Raw genomic sequence first — 16,744 nt, forward strand, 5'->3', positions numbered from 1 at the left:
TGCATTGCACAAAGCTTGTCGAAGGAGCTGAAATAGATGTCGTCTGTTGCTGATACAAAACCACCATCTTCCACAACCTCGACCAAGAGGCTGGTCTGGTAAACATCAGAATCTGTCGTAAGAAAGAAGATGGTAAAGGATGAACTCACAACTCATCTGTTCGTACTGTAATCCCAAGGAAACTTCTCCAGTGTAAAACAACCCATGAGAAAAGTTGTCGGGAAGAAAACAGACATCTCAGTTCCTAGAGAACATCATATAGCAACAAAAGCAAAGAAGAACTAAGTTGGAGTACACTGATGACAAGATTCTAGTATATTTGGAATCTTTTCTAGGTGCAAGGGAATATGCTTCAGAATCGGAAATCTAATGAACAATACGATTGTGCCTAATAAAGACAGCACCTTGAAATCGGTGCTTGCCTTGTCATCAAGGCATTTAAAGATGCTTCGTCTTCTTTCTTTCTTTTGTCAGTGACAACGACCCCGTTGTTATCAGGGCTGCCCTTTCAGGTTACCGACAAAGCGTGAGTGGCCATTCTTTTACGCACCAAAACACTGAGCTGCCCAATTCGCTTAAGTGCGTCGTGAACACGAGAAATCCACGTGAATAAGTGTCGTTTCAACGGATCTCACAAGGGTGGAAATAATTGACGACACATCCTTGTTGTCTTCCAATTGCTTGAGTATCTACTTACCTCCGAGATAAGAGATACATAAGATATTTCTTTAATGGTCCTGATTTCCCAAGTTAATTATATAATTTTCCGTCTCTTATAGTATCCATTTTTAGATTTTTAAAACTTACATTTGGATCTTCACTGTTTTAAAATTATTATAATTTATTTTATTTTTAATCACACCATTTATTTCTTTAACTTTACACATCATGTGCCAAATTGATGTCATAGTTAAGGACAAAATGATTAATACAGGAAGATCTTTGTCCTCATTGAGTTTTACCCAAATTAAAACTCTATATGAGGATGATACGGAAGTTAAAATTTCAACATATCATCTCTTATTAAGGAGACCCTCCCCAAAACTATCCTTCACCTCATCAATTATCACAGTAGCCTTGAGCTTAGCGTTGAAGACTTCTCCCTCATATATCTTCGTTAGGGCGACAAACTTGGTCATTCTCATGATGATATCCTCGTCTAGTAGCCCCTCACCCGTGACGAGGTCGTCATCAAACTTGACCATTCGTACTATTTCCTCTCTCTCTCTCTCTCTCTCTCTCCGCATCTCCACCACCTCTTTGAACAAATGACAACCACGATGACAACAATAACAATCTCCTCAATCTAAAATGTGGCCTTATCGTTCGCCTCCAAGGGGCAAGAGGATCTCCTCAGGGAATTGCATAGGCTTCTCTAGGCTTGTAGAAGCTTCTTGGTGCAAAACGTCGAAGTGAAAGGGAAGGATCATACTGAGGTGCTAGATGAGTTGGTGGCGAGGGAGGTGACTTGGGCCAAGGGAATAGGGTCAAAGAAAGAAGATGGAGGAGTCGTCTACTGCAAACTAGACAAGCCTCGTGCCTAACATGGAGGATTAGAGTAGTTCGGTGGCAAAATTGATCGTTGAGGGTTCCAAGCAACTCATCAAAGGATCTTGTGGTGCGGGGATGTGACATTGGATCGGCTCAATGGATTTTGTTGAATTCCCAACTTTGTAAGAATCCAAATATGACTTAAAAATCCAAAAATCCTAATACTCATGTAATGAGTGGTGGGTTGTTGATCCGCATGTGGATACGAGAAGGCAATAGGTTCCAGTACAGATTTATTAATATTCTTCATACAATTCTAATTACACCAAGTATCATGTTTAACATGAGTCTGATGGAAAGAACACAAGGCAAATTTACAGGGTCCAGAAACAGGAGGTCGAATAGGAGGGGGGAAGATGAAACAGAGCACTTGTACCTTTTATCTATCTCCACTGGTTCACAACTACCATCTCTCGTTGCACCTTCAGAGACCGAATTCTCTTCGATTAGTTTCCTCTGTTGGACTTGATCCTGCAATTGTGATTACAATCAATTGACCGTGAATTCATGTGGTTGAAACTAGCACCTTTTCATATTCTAATCACAGACAGCAGTTGAACCTGATAAAATGCCACTGGTGTTATATTTGGGCATTTGGACTATGAAACATATAGCAAAATGCATTTTATTTTTTCGGGTTGTAGTTACTCTAGAGTATTGTTTTTGAAAGATCACTGAATAATGTAGCAGACATATACAAAACTGTCAGCTTTTCCTCGCCTTTATAAGGGAGACCACGGCTTAAATCACAATAACAAAATCATATAAACTTGTCCGCTCACCTAAGAGCAGCAGGCTGATGTCTGTGATCTTTGAGTTGGCCTATCTGCAAGAACCATCCCTGCTGGCTGCTGAGCAGGTTGAGCCCGTGGTAATCTTTTTGCTGTTGCATAAAAAAGTCACCATTTTATTTTTACTACAGGGAGTTGGAAACTTCAAAAGCATTCTTAAACTGAATACAAACCAGACAACTGTATCACCAACCTATCTAATCGATAATGACCATATAAAAGAAGGTACATGACCATAGTAATTTGCTAAGACGGTCTCGCTGCCAAACAACATGTGAGTTTCAAGAAAATGCTACAAAAGAAAGGTGCTACCTTCATCGGTGAAAACACAACATAAAATAGTTCATAAAGATATTATCAACCGGGAAAAAAAGTAAAAACTCAATCTGATGGCAGATCTTTCATCTGACCAGAATTCAGTGGGCAGTTCTTTATGTCATGTTCATCAGGAACATTATTTCAAGATATTTTAGCAAAGGATTTATAGGTACTAGCCCTGACATCAAACTGATTTTGCTTATAAGACTTCAAGCACCGGAGACTATAACCTTTTTGTTGAAAATTCAATGATCTTGCTTTATCAGAAACTTTACCAACAAATAAGTCAGGAAAGGTGAAAAAGATCAAATCATTATATTGAATGAAATATGAAACAATCATTGATATTAATCATCATATAGAAAATTTATAGAAGCAGGCGATCCTGCATTGATCTGATGTGTGCAACTGTTACACACTTCAGAACAACTGTAGGTTATATAGTTAAGAAAATGCAGTTCCAGAATAGGAATCAATATCTAATCAGATTAAGCAATGATCTAAATACAAGGATATTTATTATGTAAATGAAATTTGAATATGAGAACATATCATGTATAAGCATCAGATTTGTATTCCCACCTCAGAACATGGCAACTACTCCATAAATTAGAGCTAATAAGCTTGTCTTTCTATGAGTTAACATGAACAAATATAAAGGATCATACCTATTTCATAGAATATGTCATTCACATTTATGGCAGTTTTAGCAGAGGTTTCCATGAATAAAAGTCCATTCTCTTCGGCATATGTCCGTGCTTCCTGCGATGAAAAGACTAAAAGACTGTTTTGCATTTCTTTTGCAAAAAAATATATTTTAAAAGAAAAACATTCATCACCAAACTACAAGCCCATGAAAAAACTAAAGAATGGACAGCCACGTACAAATTAAAGTTTACGTAAGATAAGAAAGCATCAATTAAGAGGATGTTTATCTCTGCAAATGGTTGAATACCAGAATCTAATCAACAGATATGAATAGTAGGAAACTTCAGCTACTGAAGAGCATGCTAATAATAATACTGTCCATTTAACGGGAAAAGGCGGGTGGCATGTCACAATGGTTTGCTTATTCCATATATTATACTGATGAAATAAGTTAAGTGTCTGCATGTTATAATCTCAAAAAATTTGCAATGTTACATTGAGTGAAGTTTTCTGGAAAAGGCCTTTAGTTGGAACAGCAGGTGGTAGCATCCACCTCAAAGGTCAGAACACTCGCAAAATCCCTTAATATTATCACTTTCTACTTCACATAGAGGACTTTTGGTGCAAGTGAATCAAAGTCAGGAAGAAAACTATTAGGAGACGCAATGAATCTGAAATCTTAGCTCCTGCGTCTGCTACACATAATCTAAACTATATGTAAATTAAGATGCAGCCTCTCTAATGTTGCCAACGAATTGATTCAGGTTTTTTTTTTTTCCACATGTGCTACTGTGCATCCCATAATCAACAAATCACACTGGCTTCTTGATTAAAATAGGGCTCTTTTAATCATTGTACAGTTAATAGAAAAAATTGAAGTATTAGTAGCACCACTACAGGTAAACAATGCTGAGATGGATGTCTAGAATTTTTATGGAAGATCTGCTCTATTCTGCAGCTTTTAGTCACAATTGAATGGCATGGTCCATAACCATAGGGTCAGGGATGGTCGGGTTGGGGCAATGCACCTTTGGACATGTGACACGTCTTGCAGTTCTGGCTAAAGTGCTAACATGAAACATCTTTTCTAGGAAACAACAAACAATAAATGTTTGCATTTTTAAACAATTAGGGGTAGTTGCTATTGGTCAACAAATGAGGGAAACCTGTCAATCTAGCTAATCTCAAATAGTTGGTATATATATCACAGCTTGTTCTGGTTATAACATACAAGTCCAATAAGTACACTATTTTGATCCCAGTTAAAATTAAAATAAAATGACAGCTTTGAATTCAATCTCTTTCTATTCACCGAAAACAAGCAACCCTGTTAATCTTAACAATCTGAAAATCACCATAAGAATGATACAGAAGTTAAAGAAAATTGACAAGTAAACTAAGTGAAGCTTGAGAGTAAAAAAAAGAACTGCTATAACTTTGGTGCCACAGATTTCTTTAAAAACCTAAGTGCAAAAGGTCTATTTATCAGGCAATGAAGTAAGCACACTGTTTAATCACAACTACTTTAAACATAAAATTATAGTTTCAGCAAACAATGCAACATATAAATCATAAATGGTCTGTCGATAGCCGCCAAGCAACATTCAAAGAAGGGAGGGATCCTCGCAATGAGGTCCACATATGCAACTTAATAAGAAATTGTTAAGCTCGGCAACAAACTTGCCTCAGTTGGGACCTCTCTTTTATCATCCAAGTCACATTTATTTCCCGCAAGAGCAGTCACCAGATTGGGAGAACCTACAGTACAGTATCCACATTAGCATGAACATCATCAGTCAATCAACTAGCAAAGATCAACCTGTTCCAGCTCTAAATGACCTTGTTTTTGTAGCTCTTGCACCCATTTCTTAGCCTTCTCAAATGATTCCTAAACTCAAAAGAGAGAAATTGAAGTCAAGAAAACCAGGAAGGAAACAGAAAGTAAAGGATGAAATAAGATTTTTAACCATCCAAGTCCCCTGACACAATGAGATAAAAGTTTGCCACTGGATGAAACTGGGATTAAGACGGAACACACCATTCTGGAGATATCATACACAATAATCGCAGCAGCTGCTCCTCTGTAATACATCGGCGCCAGGCTGTGGTACCTCTCCTGCCCGGCCGTGTCCCAAATCTCAAGCTTCACTGTGGCGTCGCTCACCGCCAGTGTCTGCGAGAAAAAGGCCGCTCCGATCGTGGACTCCTGCAATCGGTCCAATAACAACGGCCTAACTTTCAACCCCGAATCGTTCAAAAAACCAAATCAACTTCGAAGAAGAGGAAACAATAAAAGCAAAAAGGGCAAATTCGGAGCAACGAGGACCTGGAATTCGAGGAACTGGCCCTTGACGAAACGAAGAACGAGGCTGGACTTCCCGGCGCCCATGTCGCCCAACAAGACCTAGGGTTGGAAAAAGATCCGGGTTTTCGATCGGAGAAAAGGATATAGATTAAGGGGAAATAGGAGAGTCGACTCACGAGCTTGGCGTTGATGCTATTGCTACCGATCGTCGCCATGGTTTCCGTTCCAGGATAACGAAGATTCCGATTGAGTCGAGGAAAGTCTCTGCCGACTCTGATAGACTTGGATGGAGAATGGAAGACGAACCTGCGAGAGGACAGAGAAGGAGGGGGTCGGTTGCTTCGGCATTTGACTAATTACCTGTCGCCTGCTTCGCGAGCGATGTATTAAGTCCAGCCAGGTAAGCAGATCGTCACTCGACTGTCTCTATCCGACAGGATTCATCTTCTTTTCAACTAGAAGACGCTCTCCATCGCAGACAGGGTGGACCCCGTCGACACGCCATGTGGGCATAAAAAGAAGGGAACCAATAATGTTCCGCAATCATCGTGCTGCCACAGGGAGTGTTATACATCAAGGGATGCAGCGGATCCGCAGAGTGGTATGCTGTCGCTCTCCGCTGTTGCGGGTTATATATTGTGCATAGAACCCAAAACTTTCAACTGCCACCACGTCAGCTGGCAAACTAATCATACGTGGAAGGGTTCCTGCGAATGACAGAGTAACTCTCCTCCATAATCAAAGCGTGAAGTGTTGAAAGCGATTATTATTTGAACGGCCATAAGGAGCGACGAGAAATGGGTTCCAAACTGATAGATGTATTTTTTTTTAAAGATAGATTATGGCATCGGTCATCATCATCATCATCATTCAATGCTTTTTGAATAATAAAATATTTCATAAATCAATCAAAACCACAAAAAGTGGCTAACACATGTATCATTATTTCGAAAATAAGTGAGACAGAATCATTGGAATACTTAATCTTGCACTATTAAGACTGACATCATGATACAAAAAATTCTTTATCTTTTTCTAAAGCATATAAGAAATATATATTAAAATCACATATAAAATCTTAAAATCTAATATATCATGGATGCATATTTTAATTTATTTTTTCCATTATATTTCGACTCTGGTCTTTATTTATTTATTTATAATCACTCTTTCTTGTTCTTCTTCCTCTTTCACTTTTCTTTCCGTTGCTTCAACTTTTCTTTTTTTTCTTTTTTTTCTCCTTCCCTTCGTCGCCCTCAATCTGTGGCTGAGTGACAGCAACCTTGTTTTTGTGTTTTTGGCTCAATCTGCTGACCCCATCTTCCTCATGCCATGGTTGGCACTTTCCCGCACGCCACCTACGCTGCAAGGTTGCAACATCATAATCTCGTCTCCTCTTGACCACCAACGCAAGTCTTGGCTTGGCTTGCTACGATGATCAATCTTTTTGTATATAAATATATTCTTTCTCTTCCCTTTCTCCTTACTGTTCACTTCCATCACCATAGACCCTTTGTTTTCTCTAACTTCCTTCTCTCTTTCTCTTTCTCTACCGATCCCTATTAATTTCCTCTTTCTGTCTTCTTTCCTTTTTCTTTCTTCTCAGGCCTCCCTTCTTTTTTTCTTTCCTCCTCTTCTTTATCTCTACTCTGCTTTTACTGTTCACATACTTTTTCTTCTTACGTTTCTTCGTCTCTTCCTCTCACGGGTTCCTCTTCTTCTTCCTTTTTTTTTGTTTATTTCTTTCAACATCCTTCTCTCTATTTTCCCCAAGCAAGGTTACTTGACCGTGACCTTGGCTTCATGCCACCACCACACGCCGCCGACCAAATGGATGCACGGATACAACCATGCGCCGACGGGAAGCCATGGCTCGGCTTGTTGCAAGAATCCGATTATCATCGATATATCCTTGACACAACGTCCAAAATCAATATAAGTTTCGACTTTAAATTTGCGTAGGAATAAGATCTTGATCCTCCAATTTGCGTAGGACTTGATGAAATACCTAAGTCTGAGTGTTGGCGTTGTGTGGTTTCATACAAATACTTCACTCAAATGCTGGTTCTCATGTTCTCTGTGTTGACTTGAAGCAACTATTAGCATAAAATCTATAATCATGTTATCTGTACTGTGAAAAAAAAAATTATTCTAGAATTGAAATCAAATAAAATTAGATCTAACAATGTTACGATACGTACCTTTCGTTATTACGAAGAGAATACAGGAAAGTTGATATGCTGACTTCAATTTTCATGAAAAGAAATAAGAAGATGAGCTCATGGAAGAAGGCAAGGAGATAATTAAGAACGACATGTAATAGCAAATTTAAGAATGTTTTCTCTTCCAGGAATCACCTTCACGAACTGTGTTCCCTTCCTCAAGTTCAGAGGAGCAGAAGGGCCACAATTATTAGAGGGAATTGGCCCGGAAGTTCTATTTCAGAAACCGGTGTGCTTGGCACTTCCCCTCGTTTGCAGGAAAAGCTTCATGCACTACGAAGGGGCCTTCAGCATCAGTTTCCAGGTGATGGGAGTACTCGCAGCAGATTTTGAAGGGAGTAATGCCGCAGTTTCTGCTTTGTGAGGAACTGAATGATGTGTTCTACACTGCGTAAAATAATAACAAAACACAATGTTATCAATCAATTCTCGCTGATCAGTCGCATGGCCTTTTTCAAATTGTATAAGTACTTCCTGACAAAAACAGGTGGAATTGTCCACTCACTGTGATCTCTCTCTGTGGTTAGGTTTCTTTGTGTGGTTTTCAAATAAGTTGTAGAAATGTAAACATATATGAGCCGAGAAAATCTTCCTTTTGATATATTTTGAGTCACATAAGTGTGAGCTATATTTGCATCAGGAAAAAGCCCAAATTTACAATCCAGACTGCAGATGGCAGACAATCTAATGTGCATCACTTTGAACTTGACAATATCTTATCAACACAGTTAGTGCTCTACAGGCAAATATTTTCTTCTATATATAGCTGTCTGAAAGCAGGGCTTAGGCGGTGCAAGAAATGATGATGCATCAGAAGCAGAGAAGATTTAGTGGTCATCTGTAGAGACAGGCTCGAAACGTTGGCATCCAGTAGTCCGGTCCGCAATTTTCTCGGTGGACTTGAGGAATGCAAGAAATAGGAACCAAGCAGAGTCCTTTGCTCCTCAAGTCAAGCTTCGCCTCTGCTTTCTCCTTCCTCTCCATCTCTCCCCAAGAACTGTGATCCTGAGATGAATCAATAAGAATCATGCCACTGTTAATTTTTTCTTAATTCTGCCGTAAGATTTAAGTGATGCGAATACCTTGCTAGCACTTGACTTCATAAATGGGTCACTCAGCAACTGCATGAACACATCAAGAGACCCCATAAGATTTATGCGTAAAACATGCTGAATTAACCCACAATGGTGCTGATGATTCTAAGAGTTGGGCAACAGTCGTTTAAGAACATTAAATTCTGGTCATTACAGAACACAATCATCATTTGCAGTGATTATGTACTTCGTAGAAGCTTACCTGTACTTGCTCTTGAAGAACTCTGATGCAGTTAATCGTCTCGAGTAGCACTGATGCTGTGTCAGTCTGCCATGGAAGAATGGGCAGAGGATGAATTCATGTGGTATGGTGTGAGTGTCTGCGTAAATGTGTTTATACATGTGAGTTTTACCTTCCCGAAAGGTGACACAAGTTGTTGCAGTGCAGTGATTTTATCTGCCAACCTGACCTTCGGTGCCTGCAACTGGTTCCCAAGAACAATATATTCTGCGTTAGATCTGTTCTTTGGATTTAGAATATTCCATGCATTACTTGCTTTCAGCTGATTTGCTGCCCTAATCACTCCATCAAACAAACTTTAAGATGCACCAAGTTTTCGTTCCATCGCTTTACCTTGAGAGATGAAGCGGCTGAGTTCTCATGCTTGGACTTCTTCGACACAGTCTCTGAACTCTCCTCGGATCGTTTCTTCTTACCTTCACTTGCTCCAGAGACCATCCCATTCCCTCTAGTCTACAAGACAATAAAAGGAATAATGTTTGGGCTCATTTCTATATGTCAGTCAGGAAAAGAAGTTTTAGTGTAGCTTACAGAGGAACTATCATGTCCATGCTTCCTGGTATCAGATGAATCCGAGCCCTTCAAATAAGGCCTTGAGGGTCGTAGTACATCCACCGGTAGCTTGTTTAGACAGCCACTAAAGGAGATGAGGTCCGACAAACTTCTCGTGCTTGTCCAAGGAAGCTCACTCGTCCCTGCTGCACAGAACTTGTTGTCGAGTCCCACGGCCGAAACCTGGTGGTAGCCAACGCCATTGCGTAGGAAAGAAGTTGCAGCAGCTCCCATGTCTTGGTGGTGGCTCTCTGCTTTGATAATGCGATCGTAATATGACATATGACCTGTACTTCTTCCCCTTGCCATATCACCGTCGGGATACGATGGGGAATGAAGAATCTCATGGTTGGCATGAGCGACATTTGATGTGGAATACTGAGCCATCGGTGGGGTGATAGGGAAACCGCAGGCTGATGGCGCAACATGGCGATCGAGCTGCGGGTTCGGAGGCGCAATAGACCGGTTGCTAACCATTTCCGATATGTCCTTGGTCACTCCTGCAACCTGGACCATTGTGCTTCCGGTGTAGTTGCCCAATTGCTTCTTGAGGCTGTTCAGCGACAGTGGGTTCTCGAATTCCCAGCTGCCGTCCAATTTCTTGAGGTAGTCACAAGCAGGTTCAAACATCTCGTCCGGCGTGAAGCCTTTGGAGGTCATCACTTCAAGCAGGTTCTCGCCGTCGTCGTCGTCGTGGTTGCCGCGCATGTCTCCGCCGCTCCCGACATTTCTGAAACATCCAATTTCCAAGTTTAGCTCTCAGTTACTCATCCTGAAACACAATTGCTTCTGTTACCTATCAAAGAACAACAACGAGGGATCCATAGAGTGCATGAATGATCGAACTGTTTAGATCTGCGAATAAACTAAGGCACTGATTTGATGTGCGTTAAAGGAAGGTGGAAGGAAACGTTGATTTAAATGATGAAAAAGGAATAGGGGATCAATTTAAAGTGCGTCTTAAAGAATAGGATCCGCTCTTGAGACAAGAATCTTAATCTTTCTGCACCACACGCACCAACTAATATCTATATCTTCCCCTACTATATTTTCTTTCTATTAGTAGGCAGATTCTAGCCCACTAAGCTCAATCATGGAGACGGCTACTAGCCATAAACACTTACAATAGAACCTGGTTCCACAAATGGTGGTTCTCCACTGGCTCGCCTGAGAGGCCGACGGAGGAGGAATTCATGCTGAGGCCCGAGTGGGGGGACACGTCGGTGAAGGAAGTGGTGTTGCAGACGGAGATGTTATCCTCGTCACACGACGAAGCGGAGCGGAGGCTCGGCCTTGGCCATTGGCTGACGCTGCTCCGAGTGGCGACGGAGTTGGCGGGGATCTCCCACCAGCTGTTGGCTGACACAGAGGAGGAGCTAGCAACCGAGGTCTCGAAGGCTTCTTCCGCCATGGCACGCGTGCATGTGGAGGCTTGTTTGGCTCAAGTGGCCGGGAAGAGGAGGGGATATAAAGGAGAACATAGCCAGCCGTTGGCGTGACATCAGCCCGTGGACACTGACGTATGCATTCGAATGGCGAGTGAAAAGGGAAGATCTATTGGGGGGCAAACAAGTATGCCTATCCTTGTGTTCTTTCCACTGAGGTTGCGTGCAATTATTATGGCGGAGAAGGGGCCAATGAAGGAGGGCGGTGTAAGGGCTTCTCTGCTTGCAGGCAAAGAGAAAGAGAAAGCATTTCTTCACGCAGCCTAAATTGCAGCTATTTATCCTTTCTTTATAGCCATGATTGGAGTCCAATGGAGACGGTGGAGAAGAAACAAAAGCCGGTGCTTATGGTTGTCTGACCCGAGAGAAGAATTTGGAAATGCTATGGACTCGAGGAATTCCTATTTGGACTAATCACCTGTTGGTCGTATTACAATTATGGCTACAATCTTCCCAAGTACTTGTAACCTTTTCACTGTTGACAGCGAAAGATCGATTTCCTCAGCTCTAGTTCTGATAACCACATTCTCGTGGTCCTCCTAGACAAGTTCTTATAGCCTACGCAAGTGAAAGATGATGCTTGGGCAAAAAGAGAGAATATTCTCTCGTCAAACAATTCTGACTCCCTCTTTCTTGATGTTCTGTATCTGATCCACAATGACTCTCGACCGTATATGCGTATGTACATATATGCATGATGGCATCAGACATGTACATGAATGTTTCAGTTGCCTAAGCTCCGAGTGTTCGAGTTACCAGCTGCTGATACTGAGGAGGCATATGAACATTAAAGCGTACAAAATAAAGGCAAAAGCAGCAAGGACAAGCTCGGTGCTGGTGGCGTTGGTGGAGTTTTAGAATTCAAAGGATGCAATTGATGGTCTCCTTGTTGCTTTTTTCCAATAATTCTTGCAGGATATGTACGCAAAGAGAGATGAGTGTGAATAGAATAGAGATGAAGTGGTAAAGATTAAAAAAAAAGGGATCCTTTGGTGTACAAAATAAATTGAAAGAAAAGAGTGCAGAATTAGTGTTCTTGAGGATAGAAATTCTTCATTCGACGTTGGGCGGATTAAGATTAATTGTCTCATGTGTTTAGGAAGGGAGAGGAACAATGTAGCTAATTGGTCATTTTTGGACCAGAGATCGGTCTCCAGGACTTGATTCTTTGGGTCGTGATGATGCAAATGGTTTCCTTAAAAGAAAGAGAGAGAGAGAGAGCTGAGAGAACTCGAAGAGAAAAAGGACCGATACATATTTCTCAGTAGCTCTACGTAGCAGCCGATATGACCATCCTTAACTATAGTGAAGCATTTCAGTCCCAATCTCCTTAGCAAGAAAGCATAGCATCAAGAGAAACAAGAGCTACGTATAGTTCTTGTTCTAGCATGTAGTCATTCAAGTACCCTAAAGCTATGAGATGAAGGTTTAGTGGAAGATTAGTGCAGTACTCCATGCTTTGCTTACTAATATCGCCATGAATGGGGGGCACATAAGCGTCACATTAGCTGATTTATGTCAACTTGGAGAGAAACACGCATGCTTCATCCATCTTTCTTCTTAAACCTCTCACGAACATGGCGATCAAATCGTCGAGCCTAGTCGGTCTTCTAAAGAAGGAGCTAACATATGTTCAACATGACATTATGTCACAATAATGCCCCATGCATGGCCGTAATGGGAAAAACAGGAAATCACATTTGTTTAGCAAGGCCGCATTTTTCTAGCTTATCTATGTGCTAATTTTAATCTTGTATGATTGCCTAAGGTGGTGCAATTGTGTTCATGGTGGTTCCCCACCCTAACCCTCAATCCATATGACATCTATTTCCACCAGAATTCCCTTTCGGATTGCACTCGCGAGGTTCTTTTCTCTATGATACCTACACGCAGGATGAACAAAATACGTAAGTGTGCTATAAAAATTCTCAAAAGTAAAAGGCATGCATGCAGGGATATCTCTCATAATCATATTAGTTTAGAATAAGATCGGCATAACTTTAATTAGGTAACACAAAAGGCATTGCACAAGGAAGAAAAGAATACTGAGACTCGGACGCCATTATTCCCAACTCAACTTGATGTCATTGTCAGGTGCTCATATATCTACAGATCATATTAATCGGTATTATTGATGCATAACTTTTGAACGACGCCATGTCACTATGATGAGGGAGATGAGATGGGCCTACATGCACGTAAGGGCACAATAATGAAGTTAGTGATAGCAATGCCATGGCTGCGACAATTACAGAAAACTCGACCTCTTTCGTGAACACTGAAATAACCAAAAAGATTAGTGAAGCCATTATCTCACTTAGTGGTGGCCTTTTGTCGTTTAGTCAAAGGTTGAGAGGTCAGTGAGGTGCTGAGATGGTGGGCAAGATGGGGCCGCTTCTTTTGGAGGAGGCGGATGAGACAAAGGATGATTTGAGCAATAAGCACGCGAGAGTCTCCAAGTTGGATCAAAAGCTAAAGCACAAAACGGGAAGCTTGTTTACTTAATTACCGGCAATCTTAGGAGGGGTTTATCTAATCCATGTTGACCCTTCATTTGTCAATCATTTGAAGGCAGTAGAGTTGTATATACCTCTCCCTCTTTCTAAAAGCCACAGCACCAATTGCTTCCTTCTCTCTCTCTCTCTCTCTCTCCTCTTGAAAGTGTGTCACTTCCCACCCAAGTTTGGTGGCGACGGGGTGACAAGAATGGGGTTCAGATGAAGACCAAGTGGGCAGGCGTCAACTTCTTGGCTGAGGACTACGGTTTATGGGTGAAGGAATCGATGGTGTGAAAGTTACCATGGTGGATGGGTGTTGAGTGAAGGAAGACTCTGAATGGTTTGGTCAACGGGATTGAAGCTTTTGGTTGAAGAGAGGAATGATGCTCTTGAGTGTATTGGTGGAGAGTCAAAAGATTTAAGTAGACTACTTGGAGTTGAACAATGCTAAGGCACTCGGAGCAGGCTCCTCTTTGGGTGGACTACTTTGGGATGTTGTCCTATAAATCCTTCAGTCAAAAAGCTCAAAGAAAGTGAGTTTGACAGCTTCCTCGCATATATATATGTATAACATTGTTTTAAATGTTCACATAAAACATTGTTTGATATATATACATTTAGAGGCAGTCAATGACATTAACTAGATTCTCTCTTTAGCATTTTTTATTATTCTAAATTTAATTTTAATATGTACAATTTCCTAAAAAATTATCTGGCAACACTACTAATTTGTTTGATAACTTTGTTTCAATATAATAAAATTCAGAAGGGCATGTATAGGAATAACATTAATAATAATAATGATCTATATTTTTTATTTACGATAGAGGCTTTTGAACTAACTTGTGAACTTATCGAGGGAATCTCATAAGAAATGTATTATGAACTAAATAAGTAGCTAGATATTTGATCGATCACTCTAAATAGTAAGGTCATAATTAGAAGGAAAGAAAATATTAGATTTAGTGTTGTTGATGTTAAGAGTAGTGATATGGGAGAAGAGGTCAAGAATTTTAACCACACTAATACACAACTTTTCATTGGCCCTAATCAAAAAATATAATAGTTTTTACACATAAGTTAAAATGATGAATTTTATTATAATCTTTTAAATCTTTAAGCAAGTTGAAATATTTGTTGGACCGTCTTGTCTAATATCTACAAGACCCAAACTAATTAAAAGTGGATTCATTAATCAAATAACTAAAAAGGAGATTAGACAAACTCCATTAAAGTCTATACTAATGATATTAGGAAGGAGATTAGCAATCATCTTAGATAATAGTTTATAAATTATGTTATAGAATGTAGTGGCCCATATATTCTTCTAACCCACCGGAATTTATTTTTTTTTATATAATCAAAAGAAGGATGGCTTTCCCCAACTAGATGGTAGAAGACTATCCCTATGGAAAGTGTAGAGTGTAATCTTAGTGTCACAAAAAGCCTTGTAAAATCCTTAAAGGCCATAATAAAGGAGAATTATTTTGACATCATAAGAGCAAATCTTATCTGATAAGTTGAGATAAGGTTTCTAGTCCCAAGGAAGTGGGGGGTCTTAAAATTAGAGACTTATATATCACCAACTCCTCTATTAATGCTAAAAGAGATAACCCTTCCATTGTTCAAGGAGGAGAAGATAAGATACCTTGAGTTCAAATATTAATCACTAAATATGGTGGTGATTTTAACCATGGTATAACTTTAGATTCAACAATCCTTCTAAAACTTGTAGACATATTAACAGCATGATGGATAGCGTTAAACTGGGGCTTAGAAAATTTATAGAGAATGATAAAGCTGCTCATGTTTGGAATGATCTTTCGATTGATAATGCTTCCCTATCCCATTGGCCTATCTTATTGTTTTTAATGTGAATGAAGTGCTGAGTGTCCGATCGATTGTTGATCGGTGATGGCTGGAATATGTCTTCTGAACATATTGTTTCACTCATCCTTAGTTGCTAGAATTGTTTCGCCTTCTTTAATTTACTAAAGATATTTGAGAATTGTCCATAGATGTGAAAGTAATGAATTTTATGTTCCTTTGTAGAGAAAGAAATATGTATGCAATCATTGCACTATTTTTTTTTTTGGGGAGCAGAAGATTTCCACATGCTGTACTCAACATTTTCTTTTTTGATATTTTAATAAAAAATTATTATTGAGTTTTTATCGAATGGTATCCTCTATATTGGTTTTCGGGGTTTTTTTTAATTTGGATGAGAGTACCCTCCAATTTTTACTGAAATGATTTGATTATATATGTTATTCAAAAAAATTAATTTAGATAATTAATTATCAAAAAATTATCAAAAATATATTAAAAAAATATAATAATTATCTTATAATCATAAAACTAATTTTTATATTATTTTTTAAAAATTATGATAATTTGTTATCTAAACTAAGAATCTTTTTTAATAACATATGTTCTTCGTCCAAATAAAAATAAAATGAATATGGGGTATCGCTCCTGACCTAACGAAAAGCCATGGATAATATAATATTATAATCATATTAATTTTCTTATAAGAATGCAAGATCGAACAAAATAACTTTCATATAATAATTATTGTATACATTAATTCATAATTAATCAACTCACAAGACATTAATAATATAATTCAATTCACTCATAGGATAATCAATAGATTCAACTGACTCCTTATAACATTCCACCTTAGGTAACATATATATACAAAGAAATCCCAATGGACAATATGGTCTCAATATAATAAATCTATAATTCAATTAAATACTGATTTCATCATACTTCCACTCTAAAAAATTTAGAGATAATCATATAAGCAAATCATATCTCAATACTAACAAAATTTATCATAAATATTTTTTAAATAAATAAATTTTTTATGTATTCAAAACATATTTTTGAAATATGCATAGATATATTTTAAAATAAAATATATTTTACTAATCAAATTATAAATATAGCTAATGTAACATATCATAACATAAATATTAAAATACAAATACTACCATTAACTTATCATAAATAAATATAAAGATAACTAATATTTTTAATAATAAATATAGGTTAATAGTTACGATCATATAAT

General features: G+C 38.9%; 2 protein-coding genes across 3 annotated transcripts; both read right to left on the bottom strand.

The window, feature by feature from the left end:
* Positions 1 to 1,754: 1,754 nt before the first annotated feature.
* On the bottom strand, positions 1,755 to 5,974 carry LOC135635419 (ras-related protein Rab5-like). Of its 2 annotated transcripts, none has more exons than XM_065146460.1 (8): positions 5,790 to 5,974; positions 5,635 to 5,712; positions 5,347 to 5,514; positions 5,148 to 5,196; positions 4,993 to 5,066; positions 3,329 to 3,422; positions 2,334 to 2,434; positions 1,755 to 2,111 (listed from the first exon to the last, which is right to left on the bottom strand). In XM_065146460.1, exons 1-7 carry the CDS (start codon positions 5,826 to 5,828, stop codon positions 2,334 to 2,336), a joined length of 603 nt encoding a protein of 200 aa, XP_065002532.1. In that variant the 5' UTR covers positions 5,829 to 5,974; the 3' UTR covers positions 1,755 to 2,111. The 2 variants fall into 2 exon arrangements, with proteins under 2 accessions (XP_065002532.1, XP_065002531.1); XM_065146459.1 differs by having other exon boundaries at positions 1,755 to 2,022; positions 5,790 to 5,973.
* A 2,449-nt stretch (positions 5,975 to 8,423) lies between these two features.
* Positions 8,424 to 11,308, bottom strand: LOC135634879 (transcription factor bHLH110-like). Its single transcript, XM_065145583.1, has 7 exons — positions 10,847 to 11,308; positions 9,702 to 10,452; positions 9,504 to 9,623; positions 9,283 to 9,354; positions 9,132 to 9,197; positions 8,918 to 8,956; positions 8,424 to 8,840 (listed from the first exon to the last, which is right to left on the bottom strand). Exons 1-7 carry the CDS (start codon positions 11,131 to 11,133, stop codon positions 8,670 to 8,672), a joined length of 1,506 nt encoding a protein of 501 aa, XP_065001655.1. The 5' UTR covers positions 11,134 to 11,308; the 3' UTR covers positions 8,424 to 8,669.
* Positions 11,309 to 16,744: the final 5,436 nt, after the last annotated feature.

Source organism: Musa acuminata, chromosome BXJ3-4 (genome assembly GCF_036884655.1).
Source record: "Musa acuminata AAA Group cultivar baxijiao chromosome BXJ3-4, Cavendish_Baxijiao_AAA, whole genome shotgun sequence".
In the NCBI taxonomy this organism is placed as follows: domain Eukaryota; kingdom Viridiplantae; phylum Streptophyta; class Magnoliopsida; order Zingiberales; family Musaceae; genus Musa; species Musa acuminata.